The 23,018-nt window shown below is 48.3% G+C and overlaps 6 protein-coding genes and 3 long non-coding RNA genes across 12 annotated transcripts; 3 read left to right on the plus strand and 6 right to left on the minus strand.

Moving 5' to 3' along the window:
- Positions 1-26: 26 nt before the first annotated feature.
- On the minus strand, positions 27-1,133 carry LOC136187311 (uncharacterized). 2 transcript variants are annotated; one of them, XR_010669901.1, is made up of 4 exons: positions 1,038-1,133; positions 515-981; positions 409-455; positions 27-358 (listed from the first exon to the last, which is right to left on the minus strand). It is a non-coding gene; the product is annotated as an uncharacterized lncRNA (long non-coding RNA). The 2 variants fall into 2 exon arrangements; XR_010669900.1 differs by having other exon boundaries at positions 409-981.
- A 2-nt stretch (positions 1,134-1,135) lies between these two features.
- LOC136187322 (nuclear pore complex protein Nup214-like) lies at positions 1,136-8,389 on the minus strand (the record flags this gene model as incomplete). The annotated part of the gene is made up of 31 exons (XM_065974901.1): positions 8,347-8,389; positions 8,164-8,296; positions 7,902-8,113; positions 7,789-7,846; positions 7,590-7,736; positions 7,465-7,535; positions 7,353-7,413; positions 7,200-7,300; positions 7,052-7,149; positions 6,928-6,997; positions 6,755-6,878; positions 6,543-6,698; positions 5,330-6,486; positions 5,084-5,275; positions 4,964-5,034; positions 4,859-4,907; positions 4,726-4,805; positions 4,613-4,669; positions 4,475-4,553; positions 4,327-4,421; positions 4,112-4,272; positions 3,995-4,051; positions 2,565-3,914; positions 2,469-2,507; positions 2,137-2,415; positions 1,957-2,087; positions 1,865-1,907; positions 1,707-1,805; positions 1,472-1,658; positions 1,322-1,417; positions 1,136-1,262 (listed from the first exon to the last, which is right to left on the minus strand). Coding segments are annotated over exons 1-31 (5,598 nt in total), but the record flags the coding sequence as incomplete, so codon positions are not given.
- Positions 8,390-8,409: 20 nt separating this feature from the next.
- Positions 8,410-9,408, minus strand: LOC136187635 (CDP-diacylglycerol--glycerol-3-phosphate 3-phosphatidyltransferase-like). The gene is made up of 7 exons (XM_065975273.1): positions 9,364-9,408; positions 9,212-9,307; positions 9,102-9,157; positions 8,990-9,046; positions 8,812-8,932; positions 8,598-8,761; positions 8,410-8,544 (listed from the first exon to the last, which is right to left on the minus strand). Exons 1-7 carry the CDS (start codon positions 9,398-9,400, stop codon positions 8,497-8,499), a joined length of 579 nt encoding a protein of 192 aa, XP_065831345.1. The 5' UTR covers positions 9,401-9,408; the 3' UTR covers positions 8,410-8,496.
- A 14-nt stretch (positions 9,409-9,422) lies between these two features.
- LOC136187632 (uncharacterized) lies at positions 9,423-14,717 on the minus strand. Its single transcript, XM_065975270.1, has 5 exons — positions 13,929-14,717; positions 11,767-13,882; positions 11,491-11,712; positions 11,343-11,443; positions 9,423-11,291 (listed from the first exon to the last, which is right to left on the minus strand). Exons 1-5 carry the CDS (start codon positions 14,693-14,695, stop codon positions 9,485-9,487), a joined length of 5,013 nt encoding a protein of 1,670 aa, XP_065831342.1. The 5' UTR covers positions 14,696-14,717; the 3' UTR covers positions 9,423-9,484.
- A 24-nt stretch (positions 14,718-14,741) lies between these two features.
- LOC136187634 (elongation factor Tu-like) lies at positions 14,742-16,643 on the plus strand. Its single transcript, XM_065975272.1, has 9 exons — positions 14,742-14,813; positions 14,870-15,070; positions 15,131-15,310; positions 15,370-15,461; positions 15,516-15,587; positions 15,642-15,734; positions 15,784-16,024; positions 16,081-16,232; positions 16,284-16,643. The coding sequence occupies exons 1-9, from the start codon at positions 14,768-14,770 to the stop codon at positions 16,542-16,544; spliced, it is 1,338 nt and encodes a 445-aa protein (XP_065831344.1). The 5' UTR covers positions 14,742-14,767; the 3' UTR covers positions 16,545-16,643.
- Positions 16,529-17,354, minus strand: LOC136187636 (DNA polymerase delta subunit 4-like). The gene is made up of 4 exons (XM_065975274.1): positions 17,072-17,354; positions 16,936-17,019; positions 16,761-16,872; positions 16,529-16,697 (listed from the first exon to the last, which is right to left on the minus strand). Exons 1-4 carry the CDS (start codon positions 17,205-17,207, stop codon positions 16,673-16,675), a joined length of 357 nt encoding a protein of 118 aa, XP_065831346.1. The 5' UTR covers positions 17,208-17,354; the 3' UTR covers positions 16,529-16,672.
- An 11-nt stretch (positions 17,355-17,365) lies between these two features.
- On the plus strand, positions 17,366-21,064 carry LOC136187633 (sphingomyelin phosphodiesterase 4-like). The gene is made up of 17 exons (XM_065975271.1): positions 17,366-17,468; positions 17,525-17,620; positions 17,681-17,896; positions 17,953-18,109; positions 18,164-18,231; positions 18,289-18,545; positions 18,592-18,781; positions 18,836-18,910; positions 18,966-19,081; positions 19,133-19,223; positions 19,279-19,358; positions 19,414-19,537; positions 19,594-19,728; positions 19,780-20,034; positions 20,085-20,396; positions 20,467-20,604; positions 20,654-21,064. Exons 1-17 carry the CDS (start codon positions 17,466-17,468, stop codon positions 21,014-21,016), a joined length of 2,676 nt encoding a protein of 891 aa, XP_065831343.1. The 5' UTR covers positions 17,366-17,465; the 3' UTR covers positions 21,017-21,064.
- On the minus strand, positions 18,571-21,776 carry LOC136187637 (uncharacterized). 3 transcript variants are annotated; one of them, XR_010669928.1, is made up of 6 exons: positions 21,518-21,776; positions 21,221-21,408; positions 21,063-21,174; positions 20,928-21,001; positions 19,440-20,859; positions 18,571-19,386 (listed from the first exon to the last, which is right to left on the minus strand). It is a non-coding gene; the product is annotated as an uncharacterized lncRNA (long non-coding RNA). The 3 variants fall into 3 exon arrangements; XR_010669929.1 differs by having other exon boundaries at positions 18,571-19,390; XR_010669930.1 differs by lacking the exons at positions 18,571-19,386; positions 21,518-21,776 and adding an exon at positions 21,461-21,490 and having other exon boundaries at positions 19,502-20,859.
- A 313-nt stretch (positions 21,777-22,089) lies between these two features.
- Positions 22,090-22,909, plus strand: LOC136187050 (uncharacterized). Its single transcript, XR_010669825.1, has 2 exons — positions 22,090-22,698; positions 22,746-22,909. It is a non-coding gene; the product is annotated as an uncharacterized lncRNA (long non-coding RNA).
- The last annotated feature ends 109 nt before the right edge of the window (positions 22,910-23,018 follow it).

A 23,018-nucleotide genomic window follows, 5' to 3' on the forward strand; every position in this document is an offset into this window, starting at 1 on the left:
CCTCTGAATGAAAACGCGAGAGACTGTGCATTTTTTTCGAATTTATTAAATAAAGTGACCGTCCCCTCCCTTATCTACGAGCAGTTTTTGATGACGGGGTCTTGCTCAGGACCCCAACTCCTACAAAACAAAAGTTAATAACGACGAACACGCTTCTAATAAAGCTACCTGCTTTCGTGGCGCAGGACGGCACACGCGAGACGAGAGACGAGATCGCTGGCAGGCGTTGGTTGCACGCTGAACACGGGCACGTGTCATGCAAAGGTGCGCTACCGTGCAAACTCTACTAGCTACGCTACAAAAACTATATATATATATAATATAAAGTTGCTGCTTCTTTCCCAATCAACACTCAACACTGCAAAAAAGACTTGTGGTTATACGAGACGACAAACTTTACAGTTGTACCTTATAAGTTGTGCCATTCCCAGTTGATCTTCCAGCTGAGTCGGTTCCTGCAAAAAACAATATGCACTTACCTCTGCAAAAGAAACAACGTTTATCAAATCTTCACCTACACGTGACGCGTGCACTTCGCGCATCGCCAAGTCGCCTCGCTCTGTGCGAAAAACGTCGTTGGAATGTAGAAAACAGCGGATAACAGCCGTGTAACCCGCCTCGACGCTCTAACGTTATTTTTCGCTCCGTCCGATGACGCGAAAAACGCGAAAACACGAAAACGTGCGGTGCAAACGTTCGTCCACTTACCAACTGACGACAGCAGCTCAGAGCTGCGTGCACGGAGGCGACGACGAAGCGCGCCGGCTAGAGGCGGCGATTGGAGCAGAATGGTATACGCGTAGCAGCACGCGGACGTTTTCAGTGAGCATGCGCGTGTCGATTCGGCAGCAATATATCGAAAAGTTGCCTTTCCAAAAATTAGGTTGAAGCTCCCTCGCGACATTTTGGACGTCGCGAAAATATAACCCAAAAGCAGTTGCATGCATCGGTTACTTCCTTCTGGACATAAAGGCTGACGACCTATAATAATAGCCTTACAATGTAGGTGGCATGTTTAGGACCTCACAACAAATTACTTGGGAGAAAGACTTTGAAAAGATCCAGCACCAGCAAAAGAGCTACCGACGCTTGACTGCAGCGAGCCGGCAAACCCGGTGCCACCTCCACCCCCAATGCCACCACCCCCAATGCCACCACCCCCAATGCCACCACCCCCAATGCCACCACCCCCAATGCTCTGGCCTGAACGAGCAGCTGACAAATCTCCAAAGCCAACGTTGGCACTTGACAGTTGTCCTGATCTAGAATTCCAATCAAGAGAAGATACCTGCCATTCTGCAAACGTAGGTTATTGACTTACTGTCCAAAAATTTGAGCTGACTGCCCTGCAGGAGGCGGAGGCGGACCAGCAGGAGCCAAGCCAGAAGCGAAACTAGCGCCACCGCTTCCAAATATTCTAAAGCACACGTAGTCTATAAACAATTTAAATTTAGGCATTGCAACACAGCACCTTGACGCGGTTCCCAATCCTCCTTGAGGAGGTAACGAAGAGCCTCCAAACGAAGCCGTATTTCCAAATGATGGCGCTCCGCCGAAAGCTGGAGCAGCGCCAAATCCTCCTCCGCCGCCGCTGTTACTATTGCCTCCAATAACTCCTCCAAGTTGTACGCCTGAAGGAGACTGACCGAAGCCCGAAGCTTAAAAAAACAATTCGATCCTTTCGCAATATACACTCAAACTTTTACCAAAGACTGAAGAATTGCTTGGCGGCGATGTAAACGAAGTGAAACCAGAAGCAAATCCTGAATTTTTGCTCGACAATGACTGAGCAGATTGCGAAGAAGCTGGAAACGAAAGAACAGTAGATTACAGGTACGGCTAATAAATAAATAAAACACGCCACCTGTAAAAGGGTTTGGAGCACTTGACGGCCCAAATAGAGAACTCTAAAAAATCTTCAATTCAAACAAGTATTGCTATTGCAAATACACGAACCTTATCCCCGCCATCACCACTCAATCCTTGTTTCATCGAAAAGAGTCCTTGCTGCTGTGACGTTGATGAAATTTGCTCGGAGCTTTTGTTGCCGCCAAGGCCAAATGACCCAAAACCAGACGCACCCAGAACTAGGAATCTTTATTGCGCGTTTGCTTGAGAAAAGCCCTTGATTCTTACTTTTTTCATCCTCCGCCTTGTCACCACTGGAAGCCACAACATTAATGTCTTCTTCCACGTTTTCATCGTCGTCATCATCTTCAAGACTTTTTAATTCGTCCTGTGTTTCCACTTCGTCAGAATCTTGTCTGAGGCTTCCAAACAAGTTTTTGACAACTGCCGATGCTTGATCTCCGCCATCACCGCCGACAGCATTGCTGGATCGAACAACAGTCGCAGCAGCGGCAGCGGTGGTGGCCGCACTACTAACGGCAGACTGAGGAGACGACTTTGCAGCAGCTATTACCGATAAAGAAGTAAGAAAATGCAAGCACTTTACAGTAATAGCATACCGGAATCTGCAATCGTCGCAGTAGGCTTTGCGTCCTCTGCTACAAAAATAAACGGGTTATTGTCAAAGGTGATGAAGATGAAAAGATAAAGAATACCGTTTTTGCTGCTGTCTGCAGTTGTTGACGGAGATGACGGTTGCTGCTGCTGCTGCTGCTGCTGCTGCTGCTGCTGCTGCTGCTGCTGCTGCTGCTGCTGCTGCTGCTGCTGCTGCTGCTGCTGCTGCTGCTGCTGCTGCTGCTGCTGCTGCTGCTGCTGCTGCTGCTGCTGCTGCGGTTGTTGTTGCTGTTGCGGTTGTTGTTGCTGTTGCGGTTGTTGTTGCTGTTGTTGCTGCTGCTGATCAGTTGTTTTGTTTCCAAGTAACGCTGAAAGACGAGGTAGTTGCTGTTGCTCAGTTGTTTTGTTTCCAAGTAACGTTGAAAGACGAGGTAGTTGCTGTTGCTCAGTTGTTTTGTTCCCCAGTAATGTTGAAAGACGAGGCAAAGTAGATGTGGTGGTACTAGTTGGATTGGTAACGACGACACTTGTTGATGCAGTACTAGAAGAAAGACTAGGTGGCGAAGCTTTCAAAGAACCTCCAACGGCAGAAGAAGACGCCGAAGTAGACGGTGAAGAACGCAAGAGGCTAGCAGACCCTGACTCTAGGGGAGCAGCCGCTGAACTGGTGACGATCTTGACGGAAGGTACAGTCATTGGCGGAGCTGTAGTCGGTTCTACAGCTGGCGGCGGTAAGTTAAATTTGCCTGATGCTAATCCTGATGGAAGAGCCGAGCTTCCCAAGCCAATTGATCGGCCGCCAGGAGCAGCGGATACAGGAGGCACCGTGGACGACGGTTGCGACGCCGTGGTGGCAGAAGTTGTAACCGCTTCCGTAGACGAGGACTTGGAAAAACCTTGAACACTAAAAGGTGGCGCATTCGATGACGACGAGCTGGAGAATGAGAATCCTCCTCCACTAGGCAGAGAAAACGCGAATCTTCCTGCTCCTCCCGCTCCTCCTGCGCTCAAAGAAGATTCAGACCGCGGAACAGTTGTCACAGCACCTTTTCTTGTCAAAGCGGAGGAAAGTCCAACCTTAGAGGATCCGCCGCCAACTCCCACCGTAAAAGACGGTCCCGAACTCTGCGTCCAACTTGGAGCAGAGAAAACGGGACCAGTAGAAACAGTGGTAACGACTGTTGAGGAGGCAGGAGTCGCGAAAGATTGAGACATGGACGCCTTTTCAACTCCGGCGACGATCCTGGCGGCAACTGATACTGCCTGTCCTTTTGATGACGACGACGACGACGATGCTACAATAGATTGAATCGTTTGAGGAGGAGTTCCGTAATGAACAGTCGACGATTTTGATGCAGCAGAAGCGAGCGACATTGTCGTTGTCTCCTGAACGGCGTCTCTAGTTTCAGCCCGGTTTGGCGACGTCAAGATCATCTTCTTTTTCGATTTAGCTACGTGCATGAGCGAAGAAAGAGAGAAAGAGTTTCGCTAGCTCATAAAAGTTCAAAATGCGTAGTGTTCGTTTCTCTACCTGATGCCAATACTTCGTCAATTCTTTCTTTCGCTTTTTTCTGAGCCGACTCGTACGCTAAAATGCCCAAACGAACTCGAATTCACGTACTTGAGAAGTCTTTTTTCGCTAACAAACCTTTCTGCAGAACACGCGTTTGAATTGGAGGTGTTTGCATTCCACTTAAAAAGGATCGGATTTGCGATTCTTTCTCGTAAGATAATCTACTTCGCATCGCAGGAGAGCTGCCAACTGAGGGATCCATTATCGATTCGAGACTAGTTAGGTCTTGATCAGATCTACGTAGTAGTAAGGGAATAACTAACGAACGCCCCAAAAGTTAATAGACTTGCCCTTCTCTACGCATTGCTTTCTCTTTCCAAGGAAAAGATGAACCAATCAGTCGCAAGTCTCTCATTTTTCGAGCCAACTCATTGACTTTCTTGGCCTAAAGGACGTCGTCTGATCTAGCTTTAGATACTTAGTCACGGGATGACGAACCTGCTCTCGTCCAACGGACATATGATTTTTAAGGGTTCTATAGATTTGATGTACAGGCGGTTCAGTCAGTCTCCTTGATCTGAAATTCAAATGGCTTTTTTGACGAGCTTTAGACTACTGGGCATATCTTAGCCTTACGTCATTGCACGTTCTTCCTGTCTCTCCCACTCGGCGTCAAGCTTTTGGTCCGCAGTTCTACAGAGAGTTACAAAGATGCGTTTCACGGGTCGCAGCCAAGTACAGTGCCTTACTCCAAAGTCCTAGCAATTTGCTGATATGCGGTCGTGATTTCTTTCAGCTTGTGCTCACTTTCGGGATCCAAAGGACGTCGCTAAAACGCGTCGATACTAATCACAGAAAGGGAATTTAGCAGAGCAATTTCACCTGAAGCAATTGTTTCTGCTTGACATTATATTTTTTCCCTTGCTTCAGCCTAAAATCGGGTTGGCATGGCAACAGAGCGACGGCAAAAATATCGAGCCGACTCACTGTGTTTCTTCCACTAGGGCAAATCCGTCCAGGACGTCTCCTTTCAAGTGATCAACGGCGTCGCACATAATCTAATGACAACGTGCTAAAATATTTCTTTGTTGTAGTTTTGTAACTCACGCTCGTTTCTTTCTCCATAGCCATTGACCAGGTCTGCGTGTTTTCGATTTGACGACTGAGAGCTTGAGCGCTCTCTTCATTTCCCACTAAGCCACCAAACGCGTGGCGGATTCTTTCATCGTCGTCATCGTTGGAAAAGATGGCTTCTACCGTTTCGTTAAACGAATCTATTTCGTCAGAAAAAGCTTCAATCTACAGAGACATTTTTTTTCAGGAGCACATAGTATACAATCGTAGACGATATACCTCTTCAATAATCGCTTTGGAAAAGGCTTCCTCTACATCTTCGGCCGATTTCGCCGCATGAATAGTCGGAGAAGACTCAACCTTGTTTCCGCTCCCACTTGCCTTTTGTTCAGGGCTTGACTGAATGCTGCTGCTTTTTTTCGCTTCTTCCTCTGCTCTTACGTTTTCGCTGCCACTGCTGAGGAAATGAGACTGATGCGACGAGGTAGCTGTGGCTGCTGTCGACGTCGACGTCGACGTCGTCATCGTCGTCGTCATAGGTGGACCAGAAGTTGACGGAACTAGGAAAGGACTACGTGTGCCTACTTCCGACTCGTGCGCCGCTATAGGATTCGTAAGAGACGCTGGACCCGAGACAGTAGCTTGAGAATTCAACGAAAATAGAGGAGACGACGACGACGACGAAGATGCTGCCATGGTAGAGAGCGATTGCCCTGCGGTCAAAGACAAGGACGTTGCCGGTGGAGGAGGCTTGCTCATTAGCGTCGTCGCCGGCGTTTTTAGAGAAGAAAAAAGTGGCAGCCTTTGGATCTCGTCTTTATGATCGTCGCCTTGACTGGGCGTCGGCGTCGTTAATGCTACGGTCTTCAAATTGAAACTACCGAGACTCGGCGGGGCGGAAGAGGAGGACGCGGTAGAAACGCGGCCAAGTAATTGCGACGAAAGCGAAAACGACGAAGTTCCGCTGCTCGTAGGGACAAAGGTCGTCGTCGTCGTCGTTGTCGTCGCGATGGTTGCCGTGGAAGCGGCAACGGGAGGAGAAAAAGATTTGACTAGCGGCGGCGGTTGCATCCCGACGGGAGCCGTCATTTGCTGCTCCTTTCGCGCCCACAAACTAGCCGTTTGTGAACCCAGTCCAAACGCTAGAGGAGTCGCCTGCGATTGAGGAGGATTAGAAGAAGAGGAGCCAAGTCCCCACTGTGGCGGCTGCGGCTGCGGCGGCGGCTGAGTCATCGTCGTCGACGTCGTTTTCAGACTAAAAAGACCTTGCTTTGTAGATGCAGGTGGAGCTGCCAATGACGACGATTGAAACGGAGCTAGAGGCGAAGAGGTTGCCGCTGTTGCTGTCATCGTCGGAGCGATGGGTTTTGCGACGGAGGATGGCAACGATTTGGGAGAGACGGTGGGCCCGCTTCCGCCGCTTGGAGGACTCGACACTGCGGAGGGAAAAAAGATCGCCACGTCGATTCACTTCATATGGTATTTTTCCTACTTTGAAGTCTTCGCTCTCCTTCAATTGGTAGCGGGTCGGGCGGCTTCGTAACAATTTTAGGAGGCGTCGTATCATTGAGAAGACGAAAGAGACACATTTCTCCGCTTGTGGAAAGAACGACGAGAATCGGAGAAGGAGGAAGCGTTTTGACTTCGTCTAGACGCGAAATGAAGACTGTGAGACATTGAATGAACATCACAAAATCTATTTACTGATAGGAATTTGTGTCTGGGATGTGAACGTCACGTCCATTCCAATGGGAAACGCGTCTTCGCCGTTAAACATGGGAATGACGCCTCGACTCGAATCTTCCAGTTCCCATCGTTCCCACTCGTTCTAGTGAAAACGTCGTTGAACAGAACGAGTCGAATTTCAATTACAAAACCTTTTTTCCCTCTTTTTCGCTGTATACGACCACTTCGTTACCGTTCGCCGACAGAGAAAAGAGAACTTTCCTGTATCCAAAAAGAGAGCTTCGTCAAAGTGTCGTTCTCTTTTTAGCAGTTTACCAATCAGATATAAAATTGAAGTAGTACTGATCAAGACGATTTCCCGCCGAATAATAAGCGTCTTCAAAATCATAGCAAACAGGAGACGACGCATCTTTCTATAGAGAAGAAGAAATAATAATAAGAATTAGTTAATCGTCATAAGTACCCCCATAAAAAGAATGCAACATGACAAGGACTCGTCTTCGTCCGAAGCGGGTGCGTAAACGACGCCGAAAACGTAGGCAGTGAGCCAAGCCAGGCCGGACACTGAGAGCGAAATTATAAAAGTCCTAATCTCATTTACGTATTTCCTAATGACCTCTTCTCGGAACCGATCCAAGTGACGTAGGAAAGGGAATTTCTCTTTTTGCGTGGAAGTCCTGAAGTACTGGAATAAATCTCGAACCTAGATTTTCGCTCAAAACGCTCACATGATCAAATTGAACAATGACACCATCTTTTCGTCCGACAGCAATCTGCGTCCCCTTTGAGCTCCAAGACACTGTCACACAATCGAAATTATTCATATTCATATAATTCCTATATGATTATTTACTTGAAGTGGCACCAAATGAAGTAGACAATGAAGATTTAATGACGATCTTGGAAGCAATTTGCCACACGATGCAAGTGCCGTTCGTTAGAAGAGTTCCAAATAAACTCGGATCTTGAGGATTCCACCGAAGGTTGATCAAACCGACACCTAAACACATACACATCTACTCCTCAAACGTGACGTCATATATAAGACTCACCCGGCAATTTGGTGAGATAATGAGCAACGAAGGGTCTGACGTCATTTGCGGATTGAGCCTAAAAAGTGGCCAACGTTTTTCTACGGTGTGGACATCACGTGGGCTAATTGTACTCGAAATGCTCTGACGTCATAAAATAGAATGACGTGACTACTTCCGTCTTTGATAGCGACGACGGAGAGCGTGAGACCGTCACAACTCACTCCCAAGTGAACGACATTTCGAGCGGCGACGAAAATGTTTGCTGGAAGGTCGGATCCCCCATCTCCTCCTCCTCCTCCGCTGTCAAATTGCTCCACGTCTTCCGTTTTTATGACGTAGAAGCCTAGAAGAGAGTTTCGCGTACACGTAGCTGCGAGCGCAGCCCGCTCGTGCCTTTCTCCGTTGCTGCGAAGATGAGTCCGTAGGGCGCTGAGACGGCGACGAGAGAAAATCGCGTCGGCACCGCTCGTTCTATCACTTTCGGGGTTCCGATAGCAAATTTTCTCATTTGCTTGAATTGAAAATGCTGAAGAAGATACTAGAACGCCGAAATGCGACCCACGTTTTGCTCAAAACCTCGACTTCTCTTTCCATTTTTGATCTACAGGTCGCACAGTCGCGTACGCTAAGTTTCGGAACCCACACTCATCCCGTATAAATTGCTATCACGCCTACCAAGTGACATAGGAAAATAAAACATGCAACATAATCGACGTTAACTAAAATCTAATTTTCTCTTGCCAGAAGCTTGATATGATTCCATATACACCAAATCTACAAATATCAATATTCCATAGGGCATAAACCAATCGAGGCAGCTACAGTACCTCAACTGCAAGTGACATAAGGCGTCCAATGACAAGAAAAGCTAAACCTCCTAAGTAGAACCAGGCGGGAAATGGACGATGAAGTCCATGTTGCATTCCATAAATCCATAGAGGAAGCACAAAAAGTCCAGTAATTGCAACAAAACCATGCAACGTCTTGAACCCTTGTAAACAGGGTCAATACAAAGCAAATCCAAAAAAGTCATATTTTTACCGTGAGCCATAATCTTTTTGGCCCACCAAGGCGCTTTATCAAATTCATTTTTCCATTGAGATCCATACGTGTGCGTGCAGACGAAGACGCACCATTCCAAGCCAGACACGAAGAATCCCCACTTTGTAGAGAACAAAAAAAATTAATTATTCAATTAGGCAAAACCAGCTGGACTTACGCTCGTTATGTGGCACCATACCATACTCCTCGAAATGTTGTCAGTCACTACATCGAGCTAAAAAGAATAGGAATCTGTAAAAATGATGGGTCTGTGTGTGTCTAGGACTCACCCAAGCTCCGAATGCCGACGTTTGCTTCCACTTTCGTGCGACGTACCCATCGAATCCTACAGATAAAACCGTTTAATCGCTAAGACGTGAATCGTCGTTGTCCGGGCGACCGTCCAAAGCAGCTGAAAGTCCGTAAATGAAGAGAAACAGTATGGGAAAGTCGAAGAAGACAAAAGACACGAGTAGCAACGAAAGTCGAGCGTATCCTACAAAGAGATAATGCTTTCGTGGGGTCAGTATTCTCGTCAAGATTACCAGAGACCGATTAAATTGGGAAGAAAGAAAAATACCGACGTCATCGTTTCCGTCGCCGTGCGCACGCGTAATACGATATCAACTGATTCAACCACTAGAGGACTAAAAGCAAAACTCAACAAAAAATTCTAAAGTTTGTGAGGATTGAACACGTCTTCTTCTTCGTCGGAGTTGTCGTCAAAATCGGCACTTAGCAGGTATTTGCTGTTGGAAGAAGAGCCGTTTCCACCACTTTTGAGTCGACGAAAACCTTGACTTTCTGCCGCATAATTCCGACATCTGTACACCAGAACAACGACAAAAATAACGACGAACACACTCGTTATACTGATAATAACAGCAAATATTGATGGAGACAAGCCGAGAATTTTTCTTTCACTCCCATTATCTTCATCATCTAATACAAAATCAACGGAAGACGGACGGTTGCCTGACAAAGTGCTGGGATACGATACGTGAACAGTTTTGTGACTGACACCTCCAACAGTCACCCGGTAGCTTCCTGGCGGGACAACCAACCACAACTTCCCCTCCTTTGGCACGTACCTATTCAAAGTCAAACGCGTTTTGTTGAAGATGTCGGTAATGACCAGCGACACGTTGTTTTTCGTCGATTCCGGCTTGGAATGTTTTACAGTCACTAAGATTGCTACTTGAGAGCGTTGAAGAACGCTGACCAAAGGATTGCGGTAACGAGACCAGATCGAGGGAAGCAGTGCTTTGGGCCCGTTGCCACACTGGCACGCGTCAATATCCAAACGAGTTGCTACCGACGTCAAGCACGATTTCCTAGCCGGAATCGCGTTTTCGCTCCTAGTCATATTACAAGACGTCGCTGGTTGATTTGCGGTCATTCTCGAAAACAACTGAATGAAGTAATCGTTCACAAAATTCTTTCCCTTCGTCGTCTCTGAGTGCGTGGTGGTCGTACTCGTAGCGAGAAGATAAACGGCAGCAAATTGCTGCTTTTCTATCCAATCACAGTAGGTCGTCGGAACATCTCTTGCAGAACTGTACTGACAAGAAGACGATGAAGTAAGTTGATCTTTCATTATTTTCTCATAAGCCTTCAAATCGAACGACGGGATAACAAACACTTGAGTAGAGTCGAGAAGGTCGGTAACGTCGTCGTCGTTTCCATAATTCTGACACAAATCGGTCGCCAGGGAAAGAAGTACCTCCTGAGCAACCGCATCGTCTCCGTAAATATTGCCTATAATTGCTACACGAGCGCCGTCACCCTTGTAGCTAGAACCCGCGGAAACAGCGAACGCTCTGCCCGTTCGATCGCCGACTGGAAGAAATCGGCAGACTTTCGGATATTTCCTCGCCAGTCCCTTGACAGACGAAGCAATTTGGTTGGCGTGAGCGTGGTAGTCATTGGGAACAGGATCTTTGTGAAGAACGACATCAATCGATTTGGAAATTCCTGAAGACACGGCAATTTTTCGTTTAATAACTGAACTGAATTTCGGATGAGAAATGACGGCCGTGTACAAACCGCTTTCGAGTGGAGTCAAGAACGCTCCATTCGTCAGAGTCGTCGTCTTTACCGGAGCAAATTTTTGATGCGTAAAGGAAACAGTAGAGAATGGAAGTGGACGTTTGCTCGAATCTGTGACGCGACCGATAGCACTATACTCCAGGATTCGAAGATATTTGATCAATTGGAGGCCGTAACCGGCGGTGGTGAAAAGACCAGGACGCGTGCAGGGAAACAGTTCATCGATGAAGTGATACACGTTCAATTCGTTGTACGAGAACTTTTGAATGGGGTCCGTCGCGACGGTGGCGCTTTCGTTTCTCGAGAGCGTGCAGCCAGTTGGAAGACGTGTATTGTTGAGAAGTTGATTTTTGGAAGGCGCTTTGACGTCCGTTGTCGACCCAAAACGGGAAATCCAACCGTCTTCAGTCGCTTCGTCACCAAAAGGCCACCTGCACGCAAAAACAGTCAGAATGAGCACCACTCGAAATATTATTTCTCACCTGAATCCAACATCTCCTGTTCCTGAACGTAAGTCAAAGAGAGCGCTTATCTTCCTCGTCTTAATCCAATTGACAAAAAGGTCTCCCAAAGGAGTTAATATCTAGAAGGAGAAGATGGAAACGATGAATGCAACTCCGTAGCCCATACCTTGTCGCCTTCATTAGTATCAACAAAAAAGCGAGGCAGCGAGTGGTCTCCGCACACACAACTCTCGTCTTTGTCAAAGCCATCGACGTTGAAAGAAGGCAAAATGTGAATATGAAGCGATGGGAAGTTCGCCGCTTCATCTGTGACGAGAGAGCGAATGAGGCTGAGAAGAACGTGAGACGATACGGTGTCGCCATCAACAAAGCCTCCAATAAAGCCAACCTAAAATTCGTCAGACAGAATTAGGAGGAAAATAAACAAAGTCTGTAGTCATACGTGAAGATGCGTTTCCTTGGTCGTTTTCGTCTCCAAATGTGCTTCGAGAATGTCGCGTCCTTTAGCCGACTTTCCTACTGATTTAACTTGAAGTTGAACAAGTCGATGCTGGCCTTCTGATTCGCGACGAAGCCACGTCGCCAAGTCGCTGTAATTCAAAGGCAACGAGGGAAAAGGAGCGGGCGTGCGAGCCTTCAAAGTCGTCGGAGTAGGAGGAGGAGGACGATTCGACGACGGAACAGTTGAATTCGGCATTTGGACTGTCGTTGCGTGTAACGCAGATAAAGAACTTCTATGTCCGCTTGGACGTTCATGAGGCGTCGGCTCCGTCACGGGGCGACGCGAAAGAGATTCGTTCTGATTTTCTATTCCTTCTGTGAGCGGTGGCAGCAAACCGCTCGCTGTGCTCGGCAGAGACGACGGCAACGTGGTGCTCGGCGAAGAGGACGGCAACGTCGTGCTCTCGTCTTCATTCACAGGAGTCAATGGTGTTACTACTAGTGGCTTCAATTCAAAATTGATCACGGTAGCAGGCTTTCCTTGAAGAACGTCAACTTGCTTCCATACAGTCTCGTAGCCCGCTATTGATGCAGTAACGTTGTACGAACCGGGTACCAGCAGTCTCCAAAAGTCGCCGTCCACGGCTGTATAAACGGGATGATTTCGACGATCGACGCGAATGACAGCTTTGTGCAAAGGCTTTCCATCGGACGATCGCACAAAGCCCTTGATTCCACGATGCACTTGTTCCATGTAGGCAACGAGAGCATTCTGATTCTCCAGCCAATGCGACTTCACGTCTTTCGTCAGCGGAAACTTGACGTAGCCGAGTTCAATAGTAATCTCGAAGCAATTCGTGTAGACGTAATTGTAGTCCTGCATTCCGCCGGCGACAGTGTACCAGGCAGCGCCATTCGTGATACCGTTCTTGAACGTCGAAGAGGCGTGCATGCGACTGTGAGCGCGAGAATAGACTAACGCCAATTGACGAAATATGTCGTCATCTGGAGTCGCACTATTGACGTTTCTACCCGACTTGGAATCGTCATAAGGATAATTGGCAACGAGAGAGCCGCCGTGAAGATTCGCCGACAAAACGAAAGGATTCGATTGGAGCCACGAAATGACGTGTCGAGTCTCGGGTTGAGGCGAATGAGCGGGACCGTGAAAAAGACTCGGAAAATTACGATTGAGATCAATTCTATTGGCATTAGCCCGTCCGACAACCGACTGAGCATCGCCTTCGTGCGCTCTCGAATACCCGTCCGGATTCATAGTAGGCATGATGTGAATTCGAGTCGAATCGACGAGATTGGTCAAGTCTCGATCGCGTTCGTAATTCTCGCATAAATATTGAATAAGAAGTAGGAGAACTTCTCTGCCGACAACCTCGTTTCCGTGCATGTTTCCGACGTATTTGAATTCCGGTTCGCCCGGTTCGTGCGTGCCCGGCAAATCGCTGATCTCCATCACCCAAAGCTCGCGACCTTCGACCGATTTGCCGACGCTGTAGAGACGAGTTATGTTAGGAAATCGACTGGAGTAGTCGCGCAAAAATGTCGTCAGTTTGACGTCGTTGTGATGGTGAAAGACGCTCGGTTGAACGAGCGTCGTGGCATCGGTCATTTTGTCGTCGTGCCGCGCTTCTTTGGTGGGTTCGTGACTGAGAGGATTCAGATGAAAATTCAGCTCGGCAGCCGGGCCATTAGCAACGACTTTGATATTGTTTTGCGTCTCGGCTTCGTAGCCGTCCGCGTGCGCCGTAATAGAGTACGTGCCGGGAACGGCGAGTCGCCAAAAGTCGCCGTTTTGAGTGGACGCGACGTCGTGACGAATTCCGTGGAGACTGATAACGGCGTTGGGAATGGGCAGACCGTTTACGTCGTAGACGAATCCCTTGACGCCGCGATGCACCTGTTCGATGTAAGCCAGCAACGCCTCGCGATTGTTTTCCCACTCGCGATGCAAATTCGAACCGCGCGGATATTTACAGCAGGACAACTCCAAAGTGATCTCAAAGCAATTGCTGTGAAGATAATTGTAGTCCTCCATGCCGCCAGGAACGTCGTACCACCTGGCACCATTTGTAATACCACCCGGAAATTGATCAATATCACTAGACAAAATTATATAAAATTGATTTTAGCGTGTGGGTGGCTTACCCAGGACAACGCTTTCCCAGGTGCATGGTCTTGTGAGAATTCGAGTAGGTGCGAGCCAACTGCCGAAAGACGGCGTCGTCAGGCGTCTTGCTATAGTGCCCCGTTTGGGGATGCGAAGCGCTGTCGTCGAACGGATAACTCGCAACGACGGCGCCGCCGTGCAAATTCGCCGACAAAACAAAAGGATTCTCTTCGATCCATTTGATGAGGGCCTTCGTTTCCGCTTGAGGAACGTGCTTGTCGTTGGGAAAAAATTGGTCGGGAAAATCGCGATTGAGATCGACGCCGTTCGCGTTTTCTCGTCCCGACGTACGGCTGAACGAGTCGCATTCTCCTTCGGTCGCCATTTCGAAGCCGTCCGGATTCATCGACGGCATGATGTAGATGTCGGTCGAATCGACGAGACGACGAACGCGATCGTCGCCGTCGGCGTACTTCGTGCACAAATAGTCGACGAGATAGATCAACATTTGACGACCGACTGCTTCGTTTCCGTGCATGTTGCCCACGTATTTGAACATGGGCTCGCCCGCTTCGCGTTTTCCCGGGTTGTCTGTTATCTGTATCGCCCACAATTCGCGTCCTTGGACCGACTTTCCCACCGAGACGAGTCGAGTGATCGACGGGTATTTGGCGTTGTAGGCGCGAAGAAACGTCGTCAGATCGTCGTAGTTGTGATAGCGGTCGTACGTGAGTGACTCCGAATCGCCGAAAACGACGAGGAAATGGAGGCAAACGATGACGACGCTGAGGAATGACGACGCCATAATGTAATGACTCACGTGACTACGTAGGTAAATCGTGTAGGTGTACGCAGACGCGGTGACGAGGAAAAGAAAATGCTTTGGTCCGTGCGTTCGGCTTCGACGTATCTCATCCCGAGACGTATGTCAACTTCAGTCTAATAAAGTTGACCTTGAAATTCTTTTCGCGGGCCGCAGTATTAGCTCGTTTCGGCACTTGGAGCGTGCAACGAAGTCTGCAGCCATGCCACCTCGTCAGGCGACAACGCATTTTGCCGAATAACGGCGGTGCACGTCGCAATTTGGCTGACTTCGAACGAACGAAGCCTCACGTCAATATAGGAACGATCGGCCACGTCGATCACGGTAAAACGACTCTAACAGCGGCTATCACGAAAGGTAAGTGGCGCTACGCGTCGCACGTGCTCTCTCTCTTCCACCTTCGCTCTAAATTTTTAGTCTTGGCCGAGGAACAGAAGGCGCGATTCAAGGACTACGGCGACATCGATCGGGCTCCCGAAGAACGAAAGCGAGGAATCACTATAGCGACGGCCCACGTGGAGTACGAAACGGAAAAAAGACATTACGCGCACATCGACTGCCCGGGCCACGCCGACTACATCAAAAACATGATAACCGGTTCGCCCCACTTACCGATATAAAGACGGAGGATTTTTTATTGTGAAGATTCTTCGCAGGAGCTGCTCAGATGGACGGCGCGATTTTGGTTGTCGATATCAACGACGGATGTATGCCGCAAACGAAGGAACACCTTCTTTTGGCCAATCAAGTAATTTGATCACTCGTCGACAAAGTCCCGTTTGCACCACTTCTCTTGTCTAAGGTCGGAATCAAACACGTTGTCGTCTATTTGAATAAGGCGGATATGGTATCGGACAAAGACCTTTTTGAATTGGTATGTCGCGTTCATTTGGGGGGAGACATAGCAGCATTTCTTCTTCGTCTTTAGGTGGAATTAGAAGTTCGAGATGTTCTGAGCACTTATGGATTTGATGGTGACAATGGGCCTGTCGTCCTTGGCTCGGCGCTCTGTGCCTTGCAGGTATTTCCTCTCACCTAGCGCGTCTCGTTCTTCTTATCTTTATATCTAGGATAAAGAAGCAGAAATAGGAAAGAGTTCCATTTTGAAATTACTCGATGCCGTAGACCAGCACATTCCTGTGCCCCTGCGAGAAACCGACAAGCCGTTCCTGCTTCCCATAGAAGACACTTTCAGCATAGCCGGACGCGGTACAGTCGTCACGGGACGTCTCGAACGCGGTCAACTAAAAAAAGGAGATGAAGCGGAAATCATCGGATTTCGATCGTCGAGCATCAAAACAACTGTCACAGGTATAGTCTTGCAGCCAATGAGAAAGATACGTCCCCCGATAGCAAATGCTTTAAAGGAATTGAAATGTTTAATAAACAGCTTTCGAAAGCTGAAGCCGGCGATAACATTGGCGCTCTCATACGCGGAATCAAGCGCGATGACGTTCGTCGCGGCATGATCATGTGTGCACCGGGCACAATCAAGCCTCATACTCAAGTCGAAGCTCAGGTCAGATAGACAACTCTTTCGCTTCAAATGCGATAACCGTTGTTGTACTAGGTGTACGTTCTGAAGAAGCAAGAGGGCGGACGTCACACTCCTTTCGTCGCCAACTATCAGCCCCAGTTGTTTGCTCGAACCGGTACGGTGACAGCGGCCGTGGTGCTGCCAGACGGGAAAGAGATGGTCATGCCTGGCGAAGATACCAAGCTGACGCTCACTCTCAATAAGACGTTTCCAATCGAAAACAATCAGCGTTTCACCTTACGTGAAGGTCACATTACCATCGGAACTGGCGTTGTTACTAAAATCTTAAACTAGTTAGTAATATTGCTGTTTCCACAAACTTCCAGCTGCGCGTGTGTGTGCATCACTGTGTGTGTCTGCGTGTGTTGACTAATAAAGAGAGTCTAAAACTTACTGTGGAAGAAAATTTTTCTTGAAAAACGTCACAGGTTATAACAATCCCAAACACTGTGTAATGAAAAAATATTATTAACTACAACTTGAATCTATAGTAATCTTTTTCGCCTGTACCTTTCCGTGAATTCTGCTTCATTTGCGTGTTTAGTGAGAATATTTTTGATTTTCAGCGGTGGACGTAGTCCGAATTTGGCTGCCCTCTCCCACCGTTCTAATCGACTAATTCCTGTGATATACAGATTGATTTTAGCAAGTCGACAAGTGGAAAAGACTTCGTTTGACCCAGCACCTGTAGCTGGCCCGTATTCGACGTTGTGATCGAACAACTTGAGTGATTCCAACTCATTGAGTCGCTGCTTTAGCTCCTCTTCATCTAAAACGCACTCTAGACTCTTTCTCCTAGCTGAAAAGTGGCAGGATCTGACCGGCGATGGAGGGGCTGCTCTCCTCGAGCGAATCCTCTGTCTTTGAAACGGCGACGATCTCAGAGCTCTTCTTTAGCCTCTGAGAACGAGTATCTTTGACGTGTTTAAAGCGAAGCTTCGACTGCTGCTTCGACATGATGGAAAATGCCGTTGACTAACGCGCTTTGCACGCAAAAACATGACAACGAAGAACCACGTGACGTCATAGGACTTAGGCTAAAATCCAGCAAAACATCTTGCCTCAGCTGCCTGACGTTGGTTCAGACAAACGGCCTGATAGCAAGGCTACAGTTCAGATTCATTAGGTGGCGACGTAGGCGCGGGGGCGTACACAACGCGTTAGAGTTTGACCGCCGCGTACGGGCAATTTGGTTCGGTGGGGCGCGTTGAAGCGATGGTACGGTAGAGTGGGAGAAGCATCTCGCGTTGTACCTGAACGCCGTTTATATACAGGAGCTTCAGAGTGATATGGATAGGGCTCTGAGAGAGCCAACGTTCCCGGGACGATGCCGCCAGTGCGAACAAGTGCTAAGCCGCCTCGCGATCAAGGTGAATAGAACGACGGAGACATTCGAACGTACTACCGAGACTTCGTCTATATTTGCGTAGGACATTCATCAAGTTTTTCCTCGTCTTTTGGCGAACGTGTTCGGCTTCGACGGATCGCACGGATGGGGCCTCCGAGAACTTCATTGCGTCCAGCACGAACTCAATTTCAACGCCGTCTTTTTCTTCCTATCTCCTCAAGGATTTCTCTTTCGTCTCATTGCTCAACTCCAACCGATAGGGGACGTCAAATTCGAGTTTCCAATCACGTGTCTACCGGTATACACACCTATTAAATCCCATTAATTAAGTGCATTTAATTATTTTAATTTGAGGAACGAACGCGAAAGCAGCTCGCGTCCGGCGTCGTTCCACTCCTCTTTCAACGAAATCTGCACAGCTTCCAAACGCAGCACACCCGTCATCAACAGCCATATCAAAATCAATTATTGGGATTTTCAGGAGACGGTCATCCTGGAATAATATGGCTTAGTATGGTTGCCGCCGTCTTCTTATTGTATCGTGCAATTTTCGTCATTCTTCTAGGTGCCTTTGAATATTACATGTTTCATTTTGCGTACTATCTTGTCTATTGGTCCGATGTTGACGATAGAGTGAGTTTTCTTTTGTACCTTAATTGGGCGGGGAAGAGTGTTTTGGGATTCTGATAGATTGCAGACAGTGCTGGTGCTGGTGCTGCTACTAGTTGGACGGAATTAGGAAAGTCTCTCTACTCGTCGCTTCTTGATTCCTATTCAAAATTCTTTCTGCCTGCAACTGGGGATTTGAATGAATTAGCTAAACAACTATCGCCTGGTGGAACTTACCCGAGTTCATCAACATTCTCACCTCTATCATCAACGCTACCTACGTCACCATTTCAGGAGAGGCGGCAGCAGCAGCAGCAACAGCCTTCACGCCATCCATGGCAAGGGGGGACCGGGGAATTAATATAATAATAATTATTTATCCAGGTCTCCTGAGATTGCCTTTCTAAAATGGCACGGCTTTGCTTCGCCACTGACTTACCAGCCAATCCCGGGGCTGCTAAAAGTTGGACATTCTCCCTTGTCAAACGTGCCGCCGTCGCCGTCTCCTTTCGGCACTGCAAACGGTCTAGGAGGATCCGTCGGTGAGACGTGGGCATCGGAAACGTTTGCTATGGTTTGCTGATTGATTAGGATTGACTCTATCGATTTGATTTCCAATTCTGTTTAGGTTTTAGCCGAGTTTTGGTTGAATCGCATTCCGTCTGACGTAGTGAGCGGATCGTCAAGTTTCGTCGCTAGTCAAGTAGGAGGAGAATTCGCGTGGAAAATTTCTTTCCTCATTTCCCTCCTCATTCCAGGTGGCGACGCCGCCACAAGAGTTCATTCGTATCCTTCGCATGTTCGTCAAGCACCTGCACTCGTTCGGAGCAGGAGCACTAAGGACGTCATCTTTGTCCATGCTTCATTTTAGAAGGTAAATTGGGAGCTTGTTAAGAACTTTTATAAATGATGACGTTTTGCGCAGGACAATTATTCCCGTGATATTTCAGCAGAAAATGTTTGCATTTTTGAGCCATTGTTTCGTTCATTGGCCACTAACTGGAACCTTTCGCGCGGTGGGGAAGGGAGTGGCAGCGTCTGATTATCTATCTATAATATATACCTTTGAAGGTCCTTGAGTTGTGGCTGACCTATATTCAGCCGTGGCGCTACGCAGCTGCGAGTGGAGGAACCGCAAATTGTTCCACGTGGTGAGCGCCGGTAATCAATAATTCGTATCTGTCTTTGTAAAAAAATCGTTGGCAGGGACGCATTTATTCAACAAAACATACCGTTCTATACGACGTTGCTTGCCGAGTTTCTCCGGCGCGCAATCAGGCTTCCTCTGACCGACTCAAGGAACACAATCATGATATTTCGAGTTGCTAAGGTAAGGACGTCCCCCAAGACGCTTGCTTACCAGTCATCGTCGCAAAAAAACCGCAGGTATTTTCTCAAAATGCATTGACGACGATGATTGCTCAGTTTGACTCGACTCCTCTCTCTCCTTCGCCTCCTTTGTCGTCGCCTTTTTCTGGAGTGGACGCTTCGTCGCGTTCCATCAGAGAAATTAAAGAGATGGTTTTATTGAAAAATAGCGCCGTCTCGCGGTTTCGGATTAAATCTTTTTAGATCGAACTCCTGATGGGCGATATGACGCTTACCTTGCGTTATCTGAAGCAGATGAATGAGACACCCTCTTCTCCTCCGACCACACCTCGTCGTACAGAGACGCAGCCTCTGCGAATCTTGCTCTCGTCGCTCGTTGGATGGTGGAACACGCCCTCCGACGGCGACGAGGGGAGAAATTACGACAAGGAAGATGAGATGAGAAGAGTTGTTCAGCATTTGGAACAAGGTCTCGCTTTTTTCCAGTCGGGTTTTCAAGTGAGATGACGCTTGAACGATAAGTCGATTTGAGAAACGACGTTCTTTAGATATCTCACGTCGTTGTGACGACACAGAACAGGTCACCCGCCGCCGCAGCGTCGCCACTCTCTTCCAGTCTTCCGCCGTCGCCGCCGCTGCGGAGACGCATTCATGTGAACGATCTGAACGAGCAAGCGGATGAACTACTTCAAACGGGGGCTGCCACTCTTCCTGGCGGCGGTGGCGGCGGCGGCGGCAGCTTTTCGTTGCCAACGACACCGCCTTCTGCTACCTCTTTCGGCGGGGGCATCAGCAACTTAGAACCTGACTACCTGTTAGGTTCTGATAAAAGGCTTCTGTCTCCTTTGGGCCGGCAACAGGTTAGGTTATCTGTGCACGATGATCTTGTCGCGAACGAAGGGACGTTGTTTTTCTTCTTCTAATTTACAGCTTATGAATGGTTCGAGACGATGCAATTCAGCTCGAATTAAGCCGTTTTGTGATCCTCTTTGCGTTCCCATTCGCTCGTACGAAAATCCGAGTTTGGTTCGATTGTGGCACAAAGTATCTGAATCACTGGATGCACTGGTTATGTAGTTTAGGAGTAAAAACTAAATTTCTGAACTCTGCTCTCTAGATTGGACCTACCTTGCGAGAGTGGCGTGAAGAGGAACAACTGCGAATTCGCCGTTGGATTGCCAGAGCATTCCTCTCCGATCCTGTTCCTTCGTGGAAAAAAGTAATGAAGAATTACACTCATACCACTCCAAGTAAGGATCGAGATGACGTCAATCAGACTCCGACTGCGACGGACGTGGAAAGAATCAAAGAACTTTTTCCTGGCTATGAACCGAGAATTACTCTCAGAATTTTGGCGTCATATCAAATGATTTTCTGGCTTATCGTTTTACTTCTTGTCTTTTGGATGAGCGGTACGATTTTTGCGTTCCTTGCCATAGTTGGACTCTTTCTGCTATTTGTTGTCCTGAGAAATATTTAATTGTTTGTTCTATTTCCAAGAGACACAAATAAATCGTGTCATCTACCAGCAGTCATCGTCCAAGTGGCAAGCCACTCCTGCTCCTCCAACCGTAGTTTTGCAGCAGGAATAGCCTTCTTTCTGCAAAGCATCTATGACGTCTTTATACGCATTAAATCCTAAAATCAATGATTGCGGATAGTGGGCGAGAAACATGTGACCTACCAGGCCTTGGAAATCGTAAAACGCAGCCCCCTGCACGAAGTCGACTTGAACGCTCTAGAGTACGATTCTTTCGAGTTCTTCTTGGGGACCCTGTTTCACGAGGTGATTTGGGAGTAAGTTCAAGAGACCATCCAGAGCCATGCGTCGAGTTGAGGAAGAAAAGTAGAAATCAATGATAATTGATGTACCTAGACATTTACGTCAAAAATAAAAATAGACACTTGCAAAAAGTTATTTCACAGTCGATGTCGTACAAAGATAATTCGTCTGAGGGAGGGGGCGGGGCTCTCTACTTACTAAATTCGAATATTTCGCTGTTTTCGTCGGTTTCCGTCCATCGCTTACATGCGAATGCGATGCAATAATCTTCCGCTTTTGCTTGATCGACGTTGCGGCGTTGGCGTCGACTCGCGCGACGTCGAAATTGGGAAAAAACGGTTTGAGCTCCACCGTTTTCGCCACGGAGACTCCTCGTTCGGCATTTCTCGCCCTTCTCGCTCTTCTCGAGCTAATTCTAGGCATTCTACGCTTCGCTTTTCGAGGTCTTTATCTCCGCCATTCTTCCGCCATCTTGAGCAAAGTCGATCTTACGTCACTCGCGTGACCGTGACGTCGACGATGTTGCATCATGGTTGCATCATTTGATTTCTAAAGATAGCATTTCGGCCGTTGCCAACCTGTATTCAAAACCGGTTTACGATTTCGCGCCTACGAGCGGTAGAGCCAATGAACGCGCTCAACGTCACACCACGTGACACCGCGGACCAATGAGCGCGCTGGGCGGAGCTACACGGTTCAAAAGCGAAGCGCACACCGATCTTCCTTCAGTTGCGGCTGAGGGTGGGTGCGGCGCGGAGCAATCTGCGTCTCATCCTTGAGAGGACTGGCTCGGGAGATTCGACAGAAGGCAAGCGAGGATAGTTGGAACTCAGCGTGGCCCACGGTTAATTCCGTGCCGGAGCCTGTAGGCAGGGCGATGGGGGGCTTCGGCCTCGGTTTACGCACTGGGCAGAAGGATCGTCTAAGGTCTTATTGTCGTCAACAAGTACGGCCCGCGCTAGGCTCGAGCGGGCACGACTTGGAGGGGGTGTTCATCCATGGTCTGGTTGCCGGCACTTTTCTCACCCGAACGACGCGATTAGACCGAAGATGATCCGGCCCAGGAGCCTTCGATTCCTCCACTGCACTGTCTTCATTGTTGACTCCTACAAACAGCGGTCAGCCTCTCTCCACTCCACAAGGCCCGGTTCTTCTCATGGAACATATACCGAAGGCTTTGATACCAGCGCGCCGGGGTTTCGGTTTTAGGGGCCGATCCTCATCCAGGCGGGTACTGAATGGCGTGGCCGAGGACCCGCAACTCGCCCGACACTTTTTGGAAGGGGGTCATCGCTTTGCGAAGACTTCCCTGGGCTACGACGCGTCCGAACCTCCCCGCGGTGTAGCCTGGGTAGCGCGAATACGGACGCAACAAAAAGGTACGTATACGGATTAATTTACAGTAGCTAATCTCTTTTTTTCGCAGGAGAGAAGTCGGACGAAAGAAAAACGACGCGACGCGGAGATAACGCGAAGAACGGGACATATTCAAGATAATTTGAGCCAGGTAGAAGTTTTTTCGTTAGTATAGGTTGTGAGTGATTCCGTATGCGCGTTTTTTGCTCGAATAAAAGCGTTTTTGCGAATCGATCTTACCGCGTGTTGATCGCAATCACGTGACCGTTGGAGATCGTCGCCGAAACGTCGCGAATAGGCCCTTCTGTCGTCTCAAATCGCCGCGGCAAGGCAGCTAAGCTGT

Source organism: Oscarella lobularis, chromosome 5 (genome assembly GCF_947507565.1).
Source record: "Oscarella lobularis chromosome 5, ooOscLobu1.1, whole genome shotgun sequence".
Taxonomy (NCBI): Eukaryota; Metazoa; Porifera; class Homoscleromorpha; order Homosclerophorida; family Oscarellidae; genus Oscarella; species Oscarella lobularis.